General features: G+C 47.7%; 3 protein-coding genes across 3 annotated transcripts; all 3 read left to right on the top strand.

Annotated features, from left to right (window-relative positions):
- Positions 1 to 1,622: 1,622 nt before the first annotated feature.
- LOC129128642 (macrophage migration inhibitory factor-like) lies at positions 1,623 to 4,809 on the top strand. Its single transcript, XM_054646049.2, has 3 exons — positions 1,623 to 1,730; positions 4,129 to 4,301; positions 4,743 to 4,809. Exons 1-3 carry the CDS (start codon positions 1,623 to 1,625, stop codon positions 4,807 to 4,809), a joined length of 348 nt encoding a protein of 115 aa, XP_054502024.2.
- Positions 4,810 to 7,096: 2,287 nt separating this feature from the next.
- Positions 7,097 to 9,446, top strand: LOC129128542 (macrophage migration inhibitory factor). Its single transcript, XM_054645919.2, has 3 exons — positions 7,097 to 7,326; positions 8,181 to 8,353; positions 9,179 to 9,446. Exons 1-3 carry the CDS (start codon positions 7,219 to 7,221, stop codon positions 9,243 to 9,245), a joined length of 348 nt encoding a protein of 115 aa, XP_054501894.1. The 5' UTR covers positions 7,097 to 7,218; the 3' UTR covers positions 9,246 to 9,446.
- Positions 9,447 to 10,736: 1,290 nt separating this feature from the next.
- DDX51 (DEAD-box helicase 51) lies at positions 10,737 to 21,925 on the top strand. Its single transcript, XM_054645619.2, has 16 exons — positions 10,737 to 10,792; positions 10,993 to 11,369; positions 11,759 to 11,988; positions 12,086 to 12,236; positions 13,666 to 13,811; positions 14,547 to 14,618; positions 14,787 to 14,893; positions 15,628 to 15,736; positions 16,102 to 16,247; positions 16,878 to 17,070; positions 17,669 to 17,784; positions 17,873 to 17,989; positions 18,918 to 19,019; positions 19,280 to 19,343; positions 19,956 to 20,090; positions 20,959 to 21,925. The coding sequence occupies exons 1-16, from the start codon at positions 10,770 to 10,772 to the stop codon at positions 20,983 to 20,985; spliced, it is 2,115 nt and encodes a 704-aa protein (XP_054501594.2). The 5' UTR covers positions 10,737 to 10,769; the 3' UTR covers positions 20,986 to 21,925.
- Positions 21,926 to 21,990: the final 65 nt, after the last annotated feature.

Below are 21,990 nucleotides of genomic sequence, written 5' to 3'. Positions count from 1 at the left end.
CTCCTGACTTTTTATTTGCTGACTTTTTACAGCAAGGCTGCTACAGTGAAGGAACTGACTTAAAATCAACATACCCCACACAATCATAGAATGGACTGGGTTGGAAGGAACCTTAAAGATCATCCAGTTCCACCCCCCTGCCATGGGCAGGGATGTCACCATTTAGGTCAGGTTGTTCAGGGCCCAGTCAACCTGACCTTGAACACAATCAGCTTCAGCACGTTCATACAGAAGTTTTCACAATTAAAAAGTGTTTACTTCAATTATACCATTCAATACAACATTTAGTGCAAGCTATAGAAAGCCTGGAGTAAATGGAGTGAGTAGAAAAGCTCCTAACTCAGAATCTACTGGGCACAAAGACACCCATCACTTTTAACATGCAGAGATTATCAAACCATTTCTTTTATCCCCATCAGCATTTTCACCCTGCCCTCCCCACACATCTCACTGTGAACACCCCCTACAAATGCCATGGGATCCCTCTAAATCACTGCTCTCATGTGAGGCTGCTCCAGGCTGCAGTGAGAACTGATCCCAGCCTTGCCAGCTCTCCTCCAGCCTGGATAAAAGCTCCTCCTGTCAGAAAGCCCATGCATTTCCTATCTCCCAGGAGTTATGACTGTTATGGAACCATTTGCACAACAAAGGAGCAAGTTGAAAACAAGCCTTCTCTGAGCATGTAGAATGCATCACCACAGTGGAACATCAAGAGACTGATTTAAGGCATCTTTGTGGTGACTTAGTCATGGTTCAGGAAAGGTCTGCCCAGCATGTGTCACTGGGGGGTTTTGTTATGGTCTGTTCCACAGAGAGCCTTTCAGACCTCACAATTTAATTATTCATCCAATTTTTAAGAAACAATTACAAGTCTTGCATGAAGAGATGCATTCCAACCTGCACTCAGTCTCTGAAACACCTGATTTTCCATTGGTTTAATGACTGGGTGTGACAGTGGTCACAGGGGTCCCAGCATGAGGGAAGTGACGAGGATCTGACTCCATGTTTCAGAAGGCTTGATTTATTATTTTATCATATATATTATATTAAAACTAAAATAATAGAAGAATATACTAAAAGAATAGAAGAAAGGATTTCATCAGCAGGCTGGCTAAGAATAGAAAAAGAAAGAATGATAACAAAAGCTTGTGGCTCAGACTCTGTCCGAGCCACCAGACTGTGATTGGCCATTAATTAGAAACAACCACATGAGCCAATCCCAGATGCACCTGTTGCATTCCACAGCAGCAGATAACCATTGGTTACATTTTATTCCTGAGGCCTCTCAGCTTCTCAGGAGAAAAAATCCTAAGGAAAGGATTTTCCATAAAAGATGTCTGTGACAACTGGGCTGGCTCCAAACACGAGGGCTCGTTTTGGATGCTTTGGTTTCCAGAGTGCAAAGCTGGGCTCCCTCCCAGGCTGTGTTAGCAGGCTGCACATCCAGCCTCCCCCTCCTGGGACACTGCCACCCCTCTCAATGCACCTGCTGAAGGTTTCACTGACTATTCAGAGGCTCCTGAGGTGCTTACTGGCACAGTGGGCTGGGCCAGCTTGTGGTGAGTTAGAAATAAAGCTGAGAACAAGGTGAGCTGAAAAAAAAACCTGCTTGTGATGCAAAGATGCCTAAATTCACTGTTAACACAAATATAAGCAAGGATAAAATTCCAGAATCTTTTGCAGGGGAGCTCACCCAACAATTATCAAAAGCATTGGGCAAACCAGCAGAGGTAAGTCCATTTGCTGAAATGTTTTCCTTCCTTAATCAGCTGTGCCTATGCAATGAGCTGTTTCTGAGTGATAGCCTTGATAAACTAACATAGCTAATGACTCACCAGTATTTGCAGTCTTCTCTCTGGGAGAATATCAAATACTTGTTCACTGTAACTTAGCTTTGTTGAGGTCTCAAAACCCTGGAGTATTCAAACTAGATTTGTAGGATGATATTGCATGTATTTATCTGTAGATAAAGACACTGGATGTATGTGGGGACATTTCCACAGGTACCTGTGAATACCTCTCAAGAACCTGGCTGACTGAAAAGCAAAGCTCAGCCTCCACTTCCTTGCTGAGACCTGTTGAATAAGTGCCTGTTATTTACCACACTGCCTGTAGCCTAGTGGTTCCAGTTGAAGCACAAAAATTATTTATTCAGCTTGCTTGGACAGCTGGCAGAAATATCTGTGTGGCATCCTGCTATTTGTAATCAAAACAGCAGAGTAAAAGCTGCTTGCTGGTTTTACTACCAAACTGGAGGGGTTTTACTTGCCAAAACATGGCAGGTAAAATATGGCAATATGCTACTGAGGTGAAGTCCTAAACACTGGGATTGAGGGTATTCTACAGATTTATAAGGTTAATTTCTTAATACTGACTGGTCACTAGTCACTGTATCAGCTGCTTACTGGAAGTTGTAGAATATGAAAAACCAAAAGAAAACTTCTCTACAGAGCTGTAAACTTCCTAACGTGAGCTGTACCTCTGCAGGAGCTTTAATGAACTGGCTGTAGATCTGTAGCTGCTTGTTTAAGCACCCTTTGTGCATATTCACTGCCCCTTTTCAGAAAATGTTTACTTTGCTTTGGGAGTGATGCTTTGAAACTGTAGAAAGAATGAAATTTTGGTGCCTACACAAAGGGCTCTGAGGGCTCCCCAGCAGAGTTTTCTCTGTGCACTGGGACACCTGAACACATTAAATTCTTACAGAAAACTGATGTGTTTTATCCCTCTTTAAAAAAGCCAATTTTTATCAGTCTAGCAAACAAGGACTTGCTATTGGGGAGGCAAGGGGTGTGTCTTGCATAACAGCTTCTGAATATAAAGCTAAAGGCCAGGGCTGGGATGCAGCTGGAGCAGGTTTGTGCAGCTGTGTGGAAGGGATATGTAATGGGACTCAGAAATATACAGGGAATAAATAACAAAGAGATTTTTCTGAAGAGGACATACAGGCTCTTCGTGACAAAGGAGACAATAGGAAAGGGAGAGTCTCTTAGTTATAACACAGAAAGAAGGAAAGGATTAGGGTGGGCTGGAATGCAGAGCTTTCCTCTCACAGGAAACTGTGCCATTTGGGGAAAAATACGGATTTTTAATCAAATAGGGTTTTTTCCTATTGGAAGAACTGTTCCAAATATTTTCAAACTGCTCTAAGAAGAGACTAATGCTGATTAATGCCTCAACTTGATTTTTCTTTTAATAGTGATAACTGCTTCCTGGGTAGGAGTTAAAGGCATGGATGTACCTACACTTGGCATAAAGGCAAGAGCACGTGGTGTCCAGACAGAGGAGAACAGGGCCAAGCCAGTGGTACCTCAGCAGGATCTCCTTGGCTTATCCTGTACTGCTGTGGTCTGATGCACCTCCCACCCAAACAGACTGTAAATGATGGCCAAGACTAATTACCCAGACAACTCCTGGTACTCAGGCTAGCTTGTTTTAGCAAGAGGGGGAATTGCTGCTGAAGTCCAACGACGCGCTGCTAATGAACATGGGGAAGAGCAGCACAGAGGAGAGCCAGAGGAGCTGATCCCAGATCCCCAGTGGGTGGATCTGACACTGGGTGTTAGCAGCAGGGAAAATCGAGGGCTGGTCATTAATATTAACATAGATACTTTCTTCTGTTTTTCCTGATATCAAGAACAAAAAGCAGGATTAGGCTGTGTTTTGTTTAATGAGGTGCATGTTGATTTAGGCCTCTGCTGTGTCAGTTCACATTTCCCTCAGCAGGGAAGAGGGCAGCAGGAGCCAGTGAGGTGCAAAATCTCTCTGGAACGCAATGTGGCAGCAGGAGCATTGCACTCCCCCTTGTCCCTGACCTTCCCACACGGGCAGGGACAGCCTGGTGGCTCCCAGGAGGTGCTGCAGGTACTGCAGGTCACTGAGCTCCTGGAGCACCTGGCCTGGGAAGCCTGAAAACTATGGAGTCTTTGTACTGGCCTTTGACCCAGGAGTGAGGATCTGGGAGTAGAATGCAAATCTAGACAGTAAGATATCAACAAATGAAAGCCTTGCATATCAAAAATATGCACTTGTTTTCACTGTAGTTTAGGTACATAAATGCCTTCCTGGATTTTCAAAACTTTTCTTAATAGAGCAAAGAAAATAACATTGATTTTCTTCTTCCAACAGTATCTAGCAATACAGATCTGTCCTGATCAGGTGATGTCCTTTGGTGGCTCCACAGACCCTTGTGCTATGTGCTTTCTCTACAGCATTGGAAAGATAGGGGAGCAGGAGAACAGGGTCTATTCCAAATTGCTTTGTGACCTGATGAGCAAACAGCTGAAAATACCATCTGACAGGTGAGCTCAAACAGCAACTTGTCTGACATGACTTCCCACAGACTGTTAAAACTATTGATCCCAGGCTGGTCCTTTGGTGTTCTCTTTAATGTACTGATTGAAGACATCAAAAGCCAAGTCAACTGAGCAATTCCCCAGCTAAAAACAGAAAAGACATTGCATGAGCTGCAGTGCTGATGTCCAGAAGCTGTAGAATTCCTTGGTTAAAACTCCTAGGTTCAGGCACTGGATGTACCCACAGATATCACGTGCAAAAGACCAGGTATAGACACAAGAACTTGATCACTGGGAACTCTGGAATGCAAGGAGATGGGGCATGGACAGGGGCAGGAGGAAGGGAGTGAAGGGAAGGATAAAGCCCCAGGGGAGACCTGCAGTGTGTCCTGAGCAGCCTGCAGCACTCTGCTCCCAGCTGTTAACAGTGCCTGTCTTCCCTTCCAGAATCTACATCAGCTTCTTTGACATCAGTCCTGGCAGTGTGGGCTGGAATAGCACCACCTTTGCTTGATGTGCCCTGGGGTGATCACAGTTCATTCCTGAACCCTCACCGTGGTTGAGAACTGCAGTTCCAGTCACCCTCTGGCATCTGCCAAATGCAAAAGGCATTGATTGGTATCTTAGTTGCTGCTACCCACTGCTGTTTATCTTCTCTGCTGCTTCAATAAAAATGCAGCAGAAACCTTATGTCTGAGACCCTCTTGTTACACTGGGAAGACCTGTAGTTGAGATGGAGGGTGCCTTCTCAAAATACCCTCAAGAGAAGCTTTTCTTTCAGAAAAGGTTTAGTCATATATGAAGATGAACATTCCTTTTGCCTTTGCCCTGTCCATCCTCAAGAGTCAAATTTCAAGAAGAGATAAATATATCCTGATGTGGTTTCAAGATATATTTAAGTTAATAGGTGTGGAAATGTTGCACGTGGACCTCCTTCAAAAGGGGCAAAGACATGATTACCTCTTATTTAAAAGGGATGGATTGCAGTGCAGGTCCTCTGTAGGCCTAACACTACAGGGATATCTAGCTGAGTAGCAGAAAAATTTGTGCTGGGAGTCTCCCAGGCCTCAGCACAGGAGGGAGTGAGTGGAAAAAACCACTGCTCACTGCTGTGCCCTCCCCCCTTCATCCACTGAACAATTTGTAGTGACAGCAAAGATTAGAGCACAGCTCAGAAACAGGCAGAGGCACAGCAAGCCACAGTAATTCCTAGGGACTGAAGTGGTGAATTAATTATGAAAGGAAGATTTGCATATAAATATTTATTATTTAAGCCCTTGGTCAGATAAGATCATTTGCTTCCAAAGTAAAATAAAAGATTGAGTAGAGAGGTTTCCTGAAATTCTATAGTGAAGTGTATTGTGAGTTTTTCTGGAAGAGCAAACCTTATCACACCCCCGTTCTGAACTCTATTGTTAACATCCCATTGTGTCCCTACCACAGCTTTGCTTTGCAGCCACAGACTTCAAATACAGACCTGCACCTCAAACAAAAAAAATGCTTTGTTGGGATAACAAATGGAAGCTGCTTTGGTCAGTCAGGGAGGCAAAAGAGAATGAAATTGCAGATGTCTCTCATTTGAGTGGCTGCATTGCCAGGGCTGCATTGCCACATTGCCAGGGCCTGGCAGGCCACAGGGCAAGCACAGCAGTGGTGATGCTGCTCTCAGGCTTTTCTCCCTGCACAGGTAAAATCCCCACCCCACCTCCATGCAACAAACCTAGGAGGCAGGAAGGTGAGAGGAATGAGTGAGACTATGCAATGGCAGGGAGCTGAGGATATCAAAGGGAGGAAACTTAATCAGCTCTTAGTGGCTGTTCTGTTAATCACTAGAAGCACTGTTAATCACTAGAAAAGGAAGCGCTGCAGTTCTCACATTATAACCTGTGTCACTTCAATGCCTTCCCGTGTGGCACCATCCCGTACTCCTCAATCGGGGCTCTGAGTGTTCATGTATGTAACACGTGTGACCAAGCTTTGCAGCAGCAGCAGCGCACGACTGCTGTGTGTGCAGTGTCTGGGCAGAGAGGGCTGCGGGCCTGATCCTCTTTAGCCTTCCTGTGAGTCATTTCGTGAGCAGAGCAGCGCTGCCGCCGTCGGGGCAGGCAAGAGCCGGGGTGGGGAGCCGTGCCCTGGCAGCAGCCTACGTGCATCGCATCACACAGCGCCGAACACGGCTCGGCTCTGCCGCCTCTCACCTCCAAGAGGCACGCACCAGCTCATTCCTAAGCAAAACAACTCGCTCTTTCCAGTAGAAAAAGATGATGTGAAAATGGGGAGGCTCAGGAGAAATAGGTAATTTTTAATTTGACTGAAATACATTAGAGAATCATTTATGTGGCAGCAAGGCAGACGTTTCTGCTTACACCGAGATAAAGCGGTACACAGAGTTAAAGCAAAACTGCTACAAATGTTACTTTACTTTGCAAAAGAAAAAAATTCTCGGAGTCAGGACAAGTATCCCTTTTTGCAATCGCCAGGCTGGGGCCTATATCCCTCTCTGGCCCTGATCCCGCAGAAACCAGTGCGAGTGCAACAGCGGCAGCATCACATGCGCTGATACCAGGTTATGTATGAGCTGCCCAGAGCGCCCGGACCCCGTTCCAGGAAGGAGCCCGTAACAAACCCCCAGAAAATGTTCAGTGGCAGTAACAGAGCCAAGGAATAACGGCGGGGCGGGGGAGGGGTCAGCACGCCGCAGCGGGGCCTGCAGACGGCGGAGCCGGTGTGTGTCTGGGTGTCTGTGTGTCCGTGTGTCCCCGCCCCGCTCCCTCCCCTCCCCTCCCTGCCGGGCGGGGCCGTTTCACGTCCGGGGCGGCCCCGCGCACTAAAAGCGCCGCTGACGCCTCCCCGCTCCACTGTGCTGGTCCCGCCGTTCGGTTAAGCTCCCATCGCCGGCCCCGCCGCCCCCACCGCCGCCACCATGCCCATGTTCGCCATCTACACCAATGTCTGCAAGGACGCCGTGCCCGACAGCCTCTTGGGCGACCTCACCCAGCAGCTGGCCAAGGCCACGGGCAAGCCCGCGCAGGTGAGGGCGGGCAGCGGGACGAGCACGTGCGCGGCGGGCCCGGCGGGAGGGGCGGCGGCGGCGCGGCCCGGGGGCAGCTCCGCTCCCTCGGGGCCTGGGCCGGGCGGGCCGGGCCGCTGAGGAGCCGCTGCGGCACAGCGCGGCGGCGGCCCCGCTGCTCCGGAGGAAGGAGCCGCTGCCCGTTCCGCCCCGCGGCGCTGAGTCTCCCGATGGCCGGCCCCCGGTGGGAGCCGCAGCCGAGCCTGCAGGAGCGCGGCGCTCACGTAGCCGGGGATGTGGTGCGCCTGTGCTGGCGGGGGCGATGCGAGCGGCGGAGCTGCGCAGTGCACGGAGGCACCCGGCAGAGGCTCGGATAGACCGAGCGCTGCGGGCAGCTCCCGCCGGCTCAGCCATCCGACACGGCCCCTCCTGGGCCAGACCGCGGCAGCCCCAGGAGCCCGATAAGACCGAATCAGTGCCCGGCTCTCCGGCAGCTCCGTGATTTGGGGATGTGAGCCCTGGCACGCAGGCACAGTTTTTGGGCCTGTATCTCGCTCCGCCCCGCGCGGTGGCGCGGCTGTGGCGGGCAGTGCCTGCCTGGCCGGCGGCTTTGTGCACGCATAACCGCGTTCCTAAAGCTGAGAGCTGGGCCCAGAGTCCCCGCAGCCCCCAGGGCCGTGTCCCCCGTGGGGGCTGCCGGGCCTGGGCCTCCCCTGAGCCTGGGAGGTGCGCAGGGGGCAGCACTGAAGAGCTGCCTGACCCCAATACAACCGCTCTGTTTAGAGTTGGTACCTAAAGCAGATTTTCGTCGGGAGAGGGCGGTTCCGACAGCCTGTAACGCAGTGTTTCCCTCCCTCCCTCCCTCCCTCCCGCAGTACATAGCTGTGCACATCATACCTGACCAGATGATGTCCTTCGGGGGCTCCACTGATCCCTGCGCGCTCTGCAGCCTCTACAGCATCGGCAAAATAGGAGGGCAGCAGAACAAGACTTACACCAAGATGCTCTGTGATCTGATCTCGAAGCACTTGCACGTATCTGCAGACAGGTAAGGCTGGGACACAGTTTAACCATATTTACCTGGCTTTCTGAAACTGCTTTGAAAAGTCTGTTTAAAATTTTAAAACGCCAGGAATAAGTTCATGTGTTTTGGAAAGTACCAAGTGATTGCTTACGGCGCTTTCACGTCCACATAAGAATTGGGTACCTGTCTCTTTCCCTGGAGAGTCCTCTGTTCAATTGTTTTCTTCTTCTGAGAGTAGGGAAAAACACCAGAACACTGACAAGTTGCCCAGTGTGTTTTCTGCCTCTGGGGTGTGATGTCTTGTCCTCTGGGGAGGCAAGGCTGAAAGCACGAGCAGGGAGCAGTGACAGGCTGGAGTGAGAGACAGGAGCAGAGGGCAGCAGGCTGTGAGCAGCTGCCCTGCAGAGTTCAGCAGCGTCTGTGTGAAGCTGTGAGGGATGGGAAGAACCTGGAGTCATCAGGGTTGAAGTGAGACACACAGAGCCAGGCCTGAGGGCGTGCTTAACTCCCCACAGAGGCTGCCACTCTGTGTGACACTGTGAGGGAGACTGCAGGGCTCAGAAACAAAAGGGGCTGATCTCTGGAAATTCTTGACAGGCTGCTAAACAAAATCTGTCTGGTGTCTGGACAGTCCATGACTGCAGAATAATTAGTATTTTAGAAAAAGTACAAATTTGAGGACTGAGAAATATTGACTGTTCGGAGGCTCCACCAGATTTTTGGTAAAGATGAAGCTTGATGTTTTCTCAAGCGGAAGAATGGGAAGCACTTGTCCCCTGTTGTGTTGTCCCAGCTTACATAAATGAGTTAATAAGGTCGTTGTTATTTCTTCCTGTACCTTTTCTGCAGGGTCTACATCAACTACTTTGACATGAACGCTGCCAACGTGGGCTGGAACGGCTCCACCTTTGCATAGAGCTCTCCTGTGTGTCTGAAGAGGCTGTTCCTGGACCTCCCCTCACCCTGCCCTGTAGCAGAGACCACAGCACAAATGGCCCCGTGTTGCACTTTGTGCACTCTCACAGATTGATGGCTCCTTGCTAGTGTGTTTAAATATTGCTGCTTCAACATTCCTCTGTTTTCTCTGTGTAGAAAACAAATAAAGATTTAGAAGTAAGCTGTGTGGTGTAGGCTTTGGCAAGCTGGGGATGGAGTTGGGCAATTGCTAACATGTCTGTTCCACTCTGATCCTAAAGCAAACAAAAGGAATGGTTTGGGTTTGCCCGTGTTTCTTAGACACAGTATTTCCCACTATGGTGGTGGTGACTGGGGCTGGTTCCTGACAGCACTCCAGTGATTTTTACCTTGCTGTAGGTGTGTTCAGGGCTGCTCGTTGCTCTGGGGTTTGTTTTTGGCTTGTGTCTGCCGTTTCTGCAGTCCTTGGACCAGCCCTGTGCCTGCTGCTTCAGGGCAGCTTTCCTCTGAGGATGTGCCACCTGTGAGTGGCCAAATGAGCAGGGAAGGAGTGCTTTTGCTCGCTGAGGGGAAATGCTGATACATTGCTACACTGCCCGCTCCAGGCAGTGGGGATGGCCCTCAGTGCTGTAGGAGCTCTGCAGGGGCCTGCAGCAGTGTGGGGAGCTTTGGTGTGCCCTGCCAGCCTGTCCCTCGCTGTGCTGTGCTCTGTCCCACACAGATGCTGTGCTGTCCCTCACAGGTGCTGAGCTGTGTCCCTCACAGATGCTGTGCCAGCCCATCCCTCACTGGTGCTATATATATAGCCTCTATACTGCCCTGTCCCTCACAGGTGCTGTGCCCTGTCCCAGCCTGTCCCTTGCCAGTGATGAGCTGTGTCCCTCACAGGTGCTGTGCTCTGTCCCACACAGGCGCTGGGCTGTCCCTCACAGGTGCTGAGCTGTGTCCCGCACTGATGCTGTGCCCTTTTCCAATCCATCCCTCGCTGGTGCTGTGCCAGCCTGTCCCTCAGGTGCTGAGCTGTGTCCCTCACAGATGCTGTGCCAGCCCATCCCTCACTGGTGCTATATATATAGCCTCTATACTGCCCCGTCCCTCACAGATGCTGTGCTATGCCAGCCTCTCCCACACAGGGGCTGAGCTGTGTCCCTCACAGGTGCTGTGCTCTGTCCCACATGAATGCTGTGCTGTCCCTCACAGGTACTGAGCTGTGTCCTGCATTGATACTGTGCCCTTTTCCAGTCCATTCCTCGCCGGTGCTGTGCCGTGTCCCAGCCCGTCCCTCGCCGGTGCTGCGCCCAGTTCCAGCCGGTCCCGCCCCGATGCTCCCGGCTCTGCCGCTGCTCTCCCTCCCCTCAGCGCTTTCCCGCCCTCTCCTCAGGGCCCCTCTGTGCGCACGCGCGGCGCTGCCCCCCCCATTCCACCCCCGGCCGGCAGGGGGCGCGCTCGCCCCGCGCCTTGTGCAGGGTTCCCTCGCTGGGCGCGATGACGTCATCCGTGTGCGCCGGCGTGGCGCGGCGTGGCCATGGCGCTGTTCTGTATCCGCAGGTACGGCGGGCATGGCCCCGCTCCCTCCTCCCGTTCTCCTCCCTGCTCCTGTTCTCCTCCCTGCTCCCCTCCTACACCCGGACCCTGACCCTGCCCCGGGTCTCGCTGTTTCATCTGCTGCCTCAGGCTCGGGCCGGGGGAGCGTGTCCGAAGCTCTGTGCGGGCAGTGCCTGAGGGGGTTTTTGTGTGGGCTGTTGCAGGTACGGCGAGGAGGATGAGCACAAGGAGGAGGCGGAGGCCGAGAACCGGGCGCGGGTCCTGCTGGAGCGGCTGCAGCAGCAGGCCAGGGCTCGGCAGCAGAAGAAGCAGCGAGAGGCGCCGCCGCAGGGAAGGGAAGGGCCAGGGGAGCCCGGGCTGAGCCCCGAGGGGGAGCCCCGAGAAGGAAAGGGGAAGAGGAAAAGGGAGAGTGAGGAGCAGCCCAGTGAGCATAGACAGAAAAAGCTAAAGACAAAACAGCCCCGCAGCCCTTCGGAAGAAAGGGCTGGTACTGAGGAGTCAGCAGATGGCAGCAGCCCCACAAAGAAGAAGAAAGCAAATAGAAGAAAATCGAAAGTGCAGCAAGAGGGGACTGAAGCAGGTGAGCATAAAGTGAGGCTGCAGGATTTCAGTTCATTGTGGCTGACAGTTTACACAGGAAAGTGGACACGAGTTGCTCTTTGAGTACCTTGCCCAGTTTACCTGGTTTTGTTTTCATCTCCTTAATATGTTCCCACTTTGTTTTTTTTAAGGGAAGGCCCCATACTGTGAACTTTGAGGATCAGTTTGGTGTAAGGGCAGGAGGGGAGCACATCACATCACCTCAGTCTTGTGTCTATACCAGCAAAGAAATGTTTGTCCTCTACACTTGGCTTTTGGAAAAAAGAGCTTGCAAGTTGTTGCTTAAGTCCTGTGTTGTAACATTGCCAAATCCCTTTTCTGTGGTGTGCTCTGACCTGTAGCTTTATATTGCTGTCACCCAAATTCCAGATTCTGAAGAAGAAGACATCAAACAACAGGACAACAGAAACAACTTAAAAAAGAAATCTAATAAGAGGAGGAAAACAGATGAGGAAACACAAGAAGATGAAACAGAGAAGAAAGAGAGCAGTGAAAAAGGGGAGGAGGAGGTGCCCTTAGTAGCCTCAGGGGAAGGAGCAGATTGTGCTCCCTCCAGTATGATGATTCTTGGAGACTATGAAGCAAAGCCAGTGCAGAAGGTAAGCAGCCTGACTGAATTTTGGTGATGGATAAGAAAAGAATGCTTTTTACAAGTTTATTTTACATATGGTATGCTATATTCTCCTTTCACCTCAGGTCCAGCCCTTCTTGCCTCAGTGGCTTGCTGAGCCCCGGCGGGTGCAGAAGCACATCAGGGAGAATCTGTGTCCAGTCAGGGATGTGCCAGGAATCCACCCCAGGCTGCTGAGAAAGCTGCAGATGAATGGAATAGACTCCTTTTTTCCAGGTGCCTTCCCAGTGCTTTTGTTTCTTTCTAAAGGGACTTAAAGAGTTCCTGCAGTCTGGTGCTGTGTGTTTTGTGTAGGCAGTGAAGTAAAATGCAGGACAAAATGTAGTGCATGAAAGTGATTGTAGGAGATTTAACCCTTCTTTCTCAAAGCTTTGTCTGGGCTGAGTAAAAGTCTCTTACCTGCTCCTAAATACAGCTTGGAGTGATGGCTCAGAGCTGCCCAAAGAGGGAAATCTTACTTGTGTCCTCACAGTTTTCTGTGGTGGTGTTCACAGGGGTCCCAGGAAGAGGGAAAAGATGAGGATCTGACTCCCATGTTTCAGAAGGCTTGATTTATTATTTTATGATATATATTATATTAAACTATACTAAAAGAATAGAAGGAAGGATTTTATCAGAAGGTTAGCTAAGAATAGAAAAGGAATGATAACAAAAGCTTGTGACTGACTAAGAGAGTCTGAAACCACCAGACTGTGATTGGCCATTAATTAAAAACAAGCACATGAGCCCAATCACAGATGCACCTATTGCATTCCACAGCAGCAGATAATCAATGTTTACATTTTGTTCCTGAGGCCTCTCAGCTTCTCAGGAGAAAAAATCCTAAGGAAAGGATTTTTCATAAAACATGTTTGTGACAGTTTTCCTCCTTGTGGAAGCTTGTGCTTTAGCTCCTTCCTTTCCACTGTCTCTGCTGCTGATCAGAGCTTTCTGGGAACTCGTTCAGCTCATTAAAGCACTACAAAAATATCCAAACAAAAAGAGAAATCTGTTTGTTTTCTGTTATTTTGCCAGTTTTGCAAACAGTGTATCTGTTTGCAAAACCAGTGCAGAAATGCACTGTTCTTAAATAAGAAGAAAGGAGAGCTGGATGCAAGGACAAGGATAGAGGGTGACCTTAGTCCTGGAGACTTAGGCTGTGTCTGAGGCCTATCAGGGTCATGCTGGGAAGCCAGCACACAGTGTATATATATAAAACTGCAATATATATATGTATACATATATATTATATATATATATATATGTATTGCAGTTATTATAGTGTATAGGTAGAATCTGAGGAGGGTGACTTTAGGGTTGTAGATGATGATGATTGCTATTCAGCCTAGGTGGGAGATGGAAGAAAAGGCTAGGATTTTTCAGTTTGTGTTTGGTTGAGTCCTGTTTGTCCTCCCAGGGCTGCTGAGATGATAGCCAGGATAGTTAGGAGTGTAGGGTTTAGTGAGGGTGAGGTTATGTAGAGTGGTGTGATTGGAGGGAGTTTTATGACAGTGAATTGGAGATGCTTTTATGTAACATTTTCAGCTCTTGGTGAGTTGGTGAAGCATATGCTTTTACATAACATGTTCAGCTCTGCTTTTGTATAACATTTTCAGCTCTTGGTGAGTTGGGGAAGCATACAGTGTGTATTTGTGGTTTTGCTCAGTCCAGGCAGAGGTGATTCCTGCCATCCTGCAGAGTGCAGCCCATGGGTACCTGCTGGGCCGGGGCGGGTTCCGCCCCAAGGACATCTGTGTGTCAGCCCCCACAGGCAGTGGGAAAACCCTGGCCTTTGTCATCCCCATCGTGCAGGTGAGTCCATGGACAGGGAAGTAGCTCTGAGGAAATGCTGGCATTGCTTTTGTGTGGTGGTGTTTACAGGGGTCTTAGGATGAGGGAAGAGACAAGAATGTTGGCTCTATATTTCAGAATTTATATTGTATTATTATTTCATGATATATGTTATATTAAAACTATACTAAAAGAATAGAAGAAAGCATTTCATCAGAAGGTTAGCTAAGAATAGAAAAAAGAATTATATCAAAAGCTTGTGACTGACTGAGACAGTCTGGACAGCTGGACTGTGATTGGCCATAAGTTAAGAAACAACCACATGAGACCAATCCCAGATGCACCTGTTGCATTCCACAGCAGCAGATAACCATTGGTTACATTTTGTTCCTGAGGCCTCTCAGCTTCTCAGGAGAAAAAATCTTAAAGAAAAGATTTTTCATAGAATGTGTCTATGACACTTTTGTTCAGGCAAAGCCTGAACTTCAAAGCAGGTGGAAAAGCCAAGGGATTTGTGGGCATAAGGCAGCAGATTGGCAGCTCAGAGCTGTCTGAGGGAGCTTCTTGTCAGCTTCCCACTCCTTTCCTCAGACAGCAGGCACAGCATGAGGAGTTGGGAGGGTGGAGGGAGAAAAATGGAAACATAAAACTGGGAGAATGTTTTATGTTTTTTACCATCTTCTCTCACTAGGTTAGGCCCAAGAACCCTGTTCTGCCCTGTTCTGTCAGGGACTCACTGGGCCTCTGTTTTGGCAGGTTCTGTTAGATCGAGTGGTTTGCCACGTCCGAGCTCTGGTTGTTCTGCCCACCAAAGAACTGGCACAGCAGGTATGTGACTCCTGACTGTGTCTGAGCAGAGCTGGGCTGAGGGGCAGGCTGTGCAGCCAGTCCTTTGGCTGTTCTGTGGAGCAGGCTAAGACCTGCCAGAGGTTTGATGCTGTTCATGGGATGGGAAGTACTTCCTGCAGCTGACAAAGCCTCTCAACCTCTTTGCAGGTGAGTAAAGTGTTCAACGTTTACACTGACGGGACAGGTCTGAAGGTTGTTTTGATTACTGGCCAGAAATCTTTTGCAAAGGAGCAGGAGATGCTTGTCCAGAAAAAGTAGGTGAAAAGGTATTTTGACAAGGTTTATAGAGATTGCATGCTAATTAATGTTATCAAGGTGGGGTCAAGATATGGACTGTTGCAGCACAGCATCAGGTTTTTATTGTGGTTTTGGATAATGGGTTTATATGCTGGACTATCATGGCTTTGGCTATCATGGTTTTGGATAATGGGTTTATATGCTGGACTATCATGGCTTTGGCTATCATGGTTTTGGATAATGGGTTTATATGCTGGACTATCATGGCTTTGGCTATCATGGTTTTGGATAATGGGTTTATATGCTGGACTGTCATGGCTTTGGCTATCATGGTTTTGGATAATGGGTTTCTATGTTGGACTCTGGTGGTTCTGTCTTTGTCACAGTGCTTGTTACTACCCCTGTTTTGTGATTGTAATGTTTCACTGGATTTTTGGGGTTCTTCACCAGCAAATGCTCAGAATGCAAATGTTTACCTTGTGCCCATGGGTACCTATGACTGTGTGGAGTTTTTCTGCATTTAAACTCTTTTGAAGAGCAATGAAGAGTGACACTTTCTGTTTAAAGTAAGGCAGCACAGTGTAGAGTGGTGTTTGGTGTCTACCACTACCCCTGCATGCTCTCCAGTGTCAACTCCACTTGTGAATTTTGTTATTCCTCAGTTAATTGAGGGGTAGGAAAACCTTAGGGTCTGTGCTACAGGCTTTATTGTGAGGAGAGAGACTTCCTGATGGGCTGCTTGTCCTTTCAGAGTGACAGGCTACTGCAGCCTGGCTGACATTGTGGTGGCCACGCCAGGGAGGCTCACGGATCACATCAACCAGACCCCAGGCTTCAGCCTGACACAGCTTCGCTTCCTGGTGAGTCACCACAGCTCTCCCATCTGAGAGCAGTGTCTGCTGCAGCACTAATTCCTGCTTGCTTCTTGTGTGCAGCATAAATACCTCTCTGTTGGAGCTGTGTGTGGGCCTGTCTGCACTCCAGATTGAGGAGGGAGCAGTCACAAGATGAGATGTTTGATTCCAACTCGTGACACCCAAGCATCCACCCACTTCCCCTTCTCTCTTAGGCTCTTGCAAACTTGGAGTAAGGATGGGCAAGGAAAGCAATTCTGTTGACTAGAAGCTTCCATTATCTTGCCTTCTGGCTCACTGGTTACAGATATAAAGGCAAATAAAAGCTGCCAGTATTTAACAAGTGGTGGTTTTCATCCTTGTGAACTCAGGTCGTGGATGAAGCTGACCGTATGATTGATGACATGCACCAGAACTGTCTGAACCAAATTGTCAAAGCTGCATTCCAAGGAGAAAATCACTCTGGCTCCAGCATGCTTTTCCAGAGAACCAAGCCAGGGCCTTTAACAGCAGCCAGGTAAGTTGCAGAGTGCATTTCTTTGAACTGATAGCACTTGGATGTCACTGCCCTGCCACACAGAGTCTCAAAGCTGGATTCCTCTGAGAAATGTCTACCAAAATAAGGCAGTGAACAGCTGATGCCAGATTAAGTATTGTGTTCTCCAGGCTTTCCTTATGTAGACTAAAGGAGCATCAAAAGAAAGCACAAATATTGCAAATCTGTGATTCATTTGCACAGTAACTATAGCAATGCCTTCTGGCACAGCTGAGTAATGGATTTGGAGGAAAACTCTTGCAGTTAACTATCTGCAGCTGCTGTTTTTGTACAGCAGTGGCAGAGATGTGTCAGAAACTGAGGTGAATGGCCAAGGAAGGACATGACTAGAATGAGAACAGGGGTAAGCAGGGTGCAGGGACTTGTGCAGCAGTAATGGATTGGGGTTGTGCACTTGACTGAGAATGCTCATCAGTTCTGTCTGTGAACTCCACCATAAAAAAAAAGGTGGAAAAGAGCCTACAGGAAAGGCCCAGGGCAAGAAAAGAGCATCAAAGCATTGATTGCTTCCCTTACATCATATGAAGGCATTGGGGTGAAGCTCCTTTGCCCCATCCTCAAAGCCCAGTTTCTGTGTGCTGTTTCTTTCAGTTCCTGCTCTCCTCAGATACCCCTACAGAAGCTGCTGTTTTCAGCCACACTGACCCAGGACCCAGAGAAATTGCAGCAGCTGGATTTATTCCAGCCTCGTCTCTTCACATCTGTGTATTCCGAGAAAAATAGAGATGGAATAGAAACTGAACAAAGTACCAATAATAAATACACGCTCCCAGAGGGGCTGTCGGTATGATGTGAATTCTTTTTAATAAGTTATGCTTGAAGATTCATTTAATTCTGAACTGTCTAGTGGTTTTACCCTAAAACAAGTGTGTCTTCCCTGTGTTTCCTTGCAAAAGTGGCTTTGGGAGTATATATGACCCAGAGAGCTGTACCTTTGCATGTTTGTTTTCTCATTACTTAATGTTCATTTGGCTAAGATTTGATTATTTTTTAAATTAATCTGTTTTCATGTGGAATTAAATTTAGCAGCAATGGGAACTAGGAAATCATAATAATGTAGTAGCCCCTATCAATTGTCCATATGTGTAACATTCATTTCAAGACATGTATGCACAGGCCAGCCTGTAGGGAGGAGGGCAGTGCATGCTGTTACTTGCTGTGGAGGTGTAAGAGCATTAGAACAACTCAGCTCTCCTGGCTCCACTCGTGTTGGATCTGCCAGCCTGTTTGTTCTAAAGGGGATTGCATTATGGGCTCTGGTTTTGCTGCTGTTAGTCAGCTATAAAACATCCAAGCCTGTGTAGGTCATGGACAGGCTGTGGGTTTCAGGGTAGTTTTGGCAAGAAGTGATTTTTGTCTCTGAACTCCTTCCCTGTTGACAGCAATGTTATGTGCCTTGTGACCTGAACTCCAAGCCTTTGCTGCTCTTGTATTTCATGCTGAAAATGAAATTCACCCGTGTGTTGTGCTTCACCAACTCCAGGGAAGCCTCTCACAGGTAAACATGAATGAGATCACTGGTAGGGATGTGTCAAGGGATCTTTCAGAGATGAAGAAGTGACAGTTTCTCTCTTGTTTACCTGCAGGTTGTTCCTGCTGGTTCAAGCTTTTGGTGGCATCACGGTGGCAGAGTTTTCTTCTCGGTTAACTCCAAATGAGAGAAAGAGAACCATGAAGGAGTTTGAACAAGGAAAAATACAACTGTGAGCATCTTAAACTAGTTTCCTGTATGTTTTCCAGCACAGGCTGTTTGCAGTGTAAAAAGCTAAACAGAAAAGGGACACAGTTGGGTCCAGGGTGGGACAGGTGGGACACAGTTACTTGAGGTCTTCTAAAACATGCAGGAGTTTGTTGCAGAAGGGGTATGAGACCTGGGTTTGTGGCTTTGAATTGTTTATCCTTCATGTAACTCAGCTTGTTCTACTCTAGCTGCAGTCTGAATTTCTAGTATTGTTTTATAACAAGCAATAAATACAAATGTGTGTTCATAGAGTTGCCCAAAACACACAGGTTTGCAAATCTGGAGTTTAATTTTTGTGCTGGGCATCTGGTGCTTGTAGGGTGGAAATGGATGTTGGTGCTGAAACTGTATTTAGTGTTACAGCTTCCTGCTGAGGCAATCCCTGCTCAGACTGGCATACAGCTCTACTTCTACTCATGTCTGTGATTTGCATTGTGGTTTTGGTAGCTATATGACATTGTGTCTGTGCAATGTCTCTGAGGAAAAGGTGAAAACTCATTTTCTGGGTGTTCTTTTTATCCAAACCTGGTGTATGAATTCCTTCTTGATTACTGGAATTTCTCACCTCACTATTTGTGTGTTCTGTGCTTGTATGGAATGTTCAGATTCCTTAGAGATTTGTATGAGCTGGGAGGTGTCTGGCATGCTTGGGGAACCTGGGAACACCCAGTAACTTTTCATGCTCAGCAGAGGGTGACAAGGCTGTAGTGATGCTCAGAGCTCTGTGGGCAGCTCACAAGGGCAGTGGCAATAAGGGGTGACTTGCAGTGCTGCTGCCAGCCTCAGAGGCAGAGATCAGCAAGAGCTGTGCTGTGCTCACTGGTGTTTTATTTGTGTGTGTAGTGCCTGAGATGTTACCTGAAAAGGACTAAACATACATTTACAAACAGGTTAATCAGCACAGATGCCACAGCCCGAGGGATTGATGTGAAAGGAGTGAATTATGTGATCAACTACGATGCACCCCAGTTCATCAGGACCTACATTCACCGGTAAGACAGCAGGAACAAGAGGAAGGTGTCTGAGCATGCTTTACTTTGAAATATTTAGCAAAGGTGACATGCACTTAAAAGGGCTTTTACCTTTTCTTTTTACTTTAATATGCAAATAGTTTTCTAGCAAAAATTAAGCCTAGCATTGCTTGCAATCAGAGTTTCTTAAAACTGGAGAATTTCAGCATCAAAATCTTGGAGTTGATAATGGCAGTGACTGTGGGGCTAACCTGACTTGAAGCTCCTTTCTCTGTTTTCAGGGTTGGAAGAACAGCTCGTGCAGGAGAAGCAGGTGTTGCTTTCAGCTTGGTCCTTAGAATTCAGGTATGTCTTTGGTGTGGTGTCACATATTTTATGAAAAATCCTTTTGTTAGGATTTTTTCTCCTGAGAAGCTGAGAAGCCTCAGGAGCAAAATGTAAACTGATTATCTGCTGCTGTGGAATGCAACAGGTGCATCTGGGATTGGTCTCATGTGGTTGTTTCTTAATTGATGGCCAATCACAGTCCAGTTGTCTCAGACTCTCTGGTCAGTCACAAGATTTTATTATCATTCCATTCCTTTCTATTCCTTTCAAGCCTTCTGATGAAATCCTTTCTTCTGTTCTTTTAGTATAGTTTTAATACATCATTTTCTTTTAGTATAATATATATCATAAAATAGTAAATCAGCCTTCTGAAACATGGAGTCAGATCCTCATCTCTTCCCTCATCCTGGGACCCCTGGGAACACCACCACAGTGTGGGATTTATTTGATAAGGATGCACGCAGGGGCATAAAGATCATAAAGTTCCTACTACTTCCCACCTTTTCCAGTCAGCTGAGCTTTGTGCTTGGAAACTTCAGTTATTTCCTGAGTAAGCAGATGTTCCCAAATGTGCTGATTTTGTAGCTGCTGGGCTGGGGGTGTCTCAGCTGCAGTGTCTGTCTCGTGCAGGAGCGGCGCTTCCTGCGGATGCTGAGGGATGCTGGCATCCAGGATATCCAGAAACACCCAGTGAAGGGCAACTCCCTGAAGCCACTGGTGCAGCAATATGAGGGAGCTCTGTGTAAGCTTGAGAAGACAGTCAAGGTAATTGAAATGGGGAAGAAAACAAGCTGTGCAAGTTGCAGTTGGATTTTTTTTGTTGCAATTCATGCTTAGCACGAGTGTTGGAGTCCAGGATCCTTTCCTCCATCTGTGATAGCACCAGTTCAGCACTGGTGAAGGCAGCTTTGGTGGGTGCATTGTTATGGAATACTCTGAAAGGCTGGGGAGGGGAGAAAGGTTTTCTCTCAAAGTTAGGCAGCATTCCTGGAGGGGTTTAAAGGATGTGTACATGTGGCACTTGGGCGTGTGATTTAGTGGTAGGCCTGGCAGTGCCAGGTAAATGGGTGGAGTCAACCAAAACAATTCTGATTTTTGGTGATTTTTTCTATTCTGCCCTTCTCTTTACCTCTGTAGCTGGGATTTTTACAGCTGGGATTTTGTAGCTGGGATTTTTGATCTTAGAGGTCTCTTCCAACCTCATAATTCTGTGATTAAGCTACCCAGAGGACTGCAAGCAAAGTGCAGAGATTAAACCTTTTATCATTACAGAGTTTAAGACTGTAATGTACAGCTATCTGCAGGCCCTTTTTTGTACACCAGTGTGAAGTTGAGAACTTTGAGACAAAAGCAGGGTAGCATTTACCTTGCCAGATGGGTGGACTAGGGATCCTAAATAGACTTTGTGCTGCATGATTTGGGCAAAGTGTTCTGCTCTCTAATCTGAGAACTCGTAAATACTTGGCCCTGAAAAATTATGATTTTGAGTTGTAGACTAGGAATGTTTGAGAACTGGGACAGAAAGGTTTATTAATAAATTTATTATAGAGTCCTGTTCCTCCCTGAAGTCCCTTCTGTGTGACTCTGGGACAGGGGCATCTTCAGTCACCTTCTCAACTTTAATTTTGAACAGAGTGAGCGAGCACAGAAGCGAGCCTGAGGAGTGGAAGCTGAGCTGGCTGAGGTGGCACTGAAGCTGCTGCGTGGGACAGGCCATGGCTGCTCCCAGCACTGAGTCATGGCCCCTCAGTTCCTCAACCTTATCATATCTCATGTCAGCTATTGCCTTATTCCTCTTTCAAGGACACTGTGAACAGAGTTCAGTTGCTGGTTTAAAAAAAAAGAAAAAAAGATAAATTTTGAGATAAAGATTGTCTTGAAGAGGACTTTGCATCATATCCTGCTGGCATGTGTAAATTACCACCAGCCTGAGCGTGGCCTGATGGAACTGCTGTGCTCCAGTGGTGAGGGCTGGGCCCTCACTCCTGCCCTGGGACAATGGTTCTGTGTGTCTGCAGATGCATAAGCACCTGTGCAGTGCCTAAAGCAGAAATGTGTTTGAAGAGCTGCTCCAGGTGCAGTGACTCCAACTTTTAAGTAAATATTAAATAAATATTATATATATTTTTAAAACAGTGTCTAATAAAGATTCCTGGGCTCAGGAATTGGACTTTATGATCTTTGTGGGTCCCTTCCAACTCACAGTATTTTATGATTAGGGATGGAGATATTGCTTAAAGGACTTTTCACTGTTATAGCCCTGTGCCTTGTCCTTTTCTTGTCTATGTTGTTTCCCTCCAATGTTCTACACCAGAGGTAACAGCAGGTATTGTTAAGTGTAGATTGATATTAATGCAGACTGAAATGTCTGATATGGAATATGAATGTCCTGGAGCCAGCTGGTGTCACTGCAGTCCATAAGTCTGTATTTGACACATGTCATGGTATTTTTAGCTGTCCTGGCAGAAGGCTTAGAGCTGCCATGTATCTGTGGCCTGCAACTACTCTCCAAGGGTTGCTTTTCCTTCATGATTGGCTCCAGCTCTGGTTTATTGTTTTGCAAAGCAAAATAAACATACACCAGCATTAGCAGTAAATGATTGAAAGCTGGGAATCTTGAAGAAATGGGGTTTGGGACTGGTGGTTGAATCTTGTGAGGAGCAAG

The sequence above is a fragment of the Agelaius phoeniceus genome, chromosome 18 (genome assembly GCF_051311805.1).
Source record: "Agelaius phoeniceus isolate bAgePho1 chromosome 18, bAgePho1.hap1, whole genome shotgun sequence".
In the NCBI taxonomy this organism is placed as follows: Eukaryota; Metazoa; Chordata; class Aves; order Passeriformes; family Icteridae; genus Agelaius; species Agelaius phoeniceus.
Note: the sequence above shows the minus strand (reverse complement) of the source record. Positions and strands in the feature narration are given on the sequence as shown.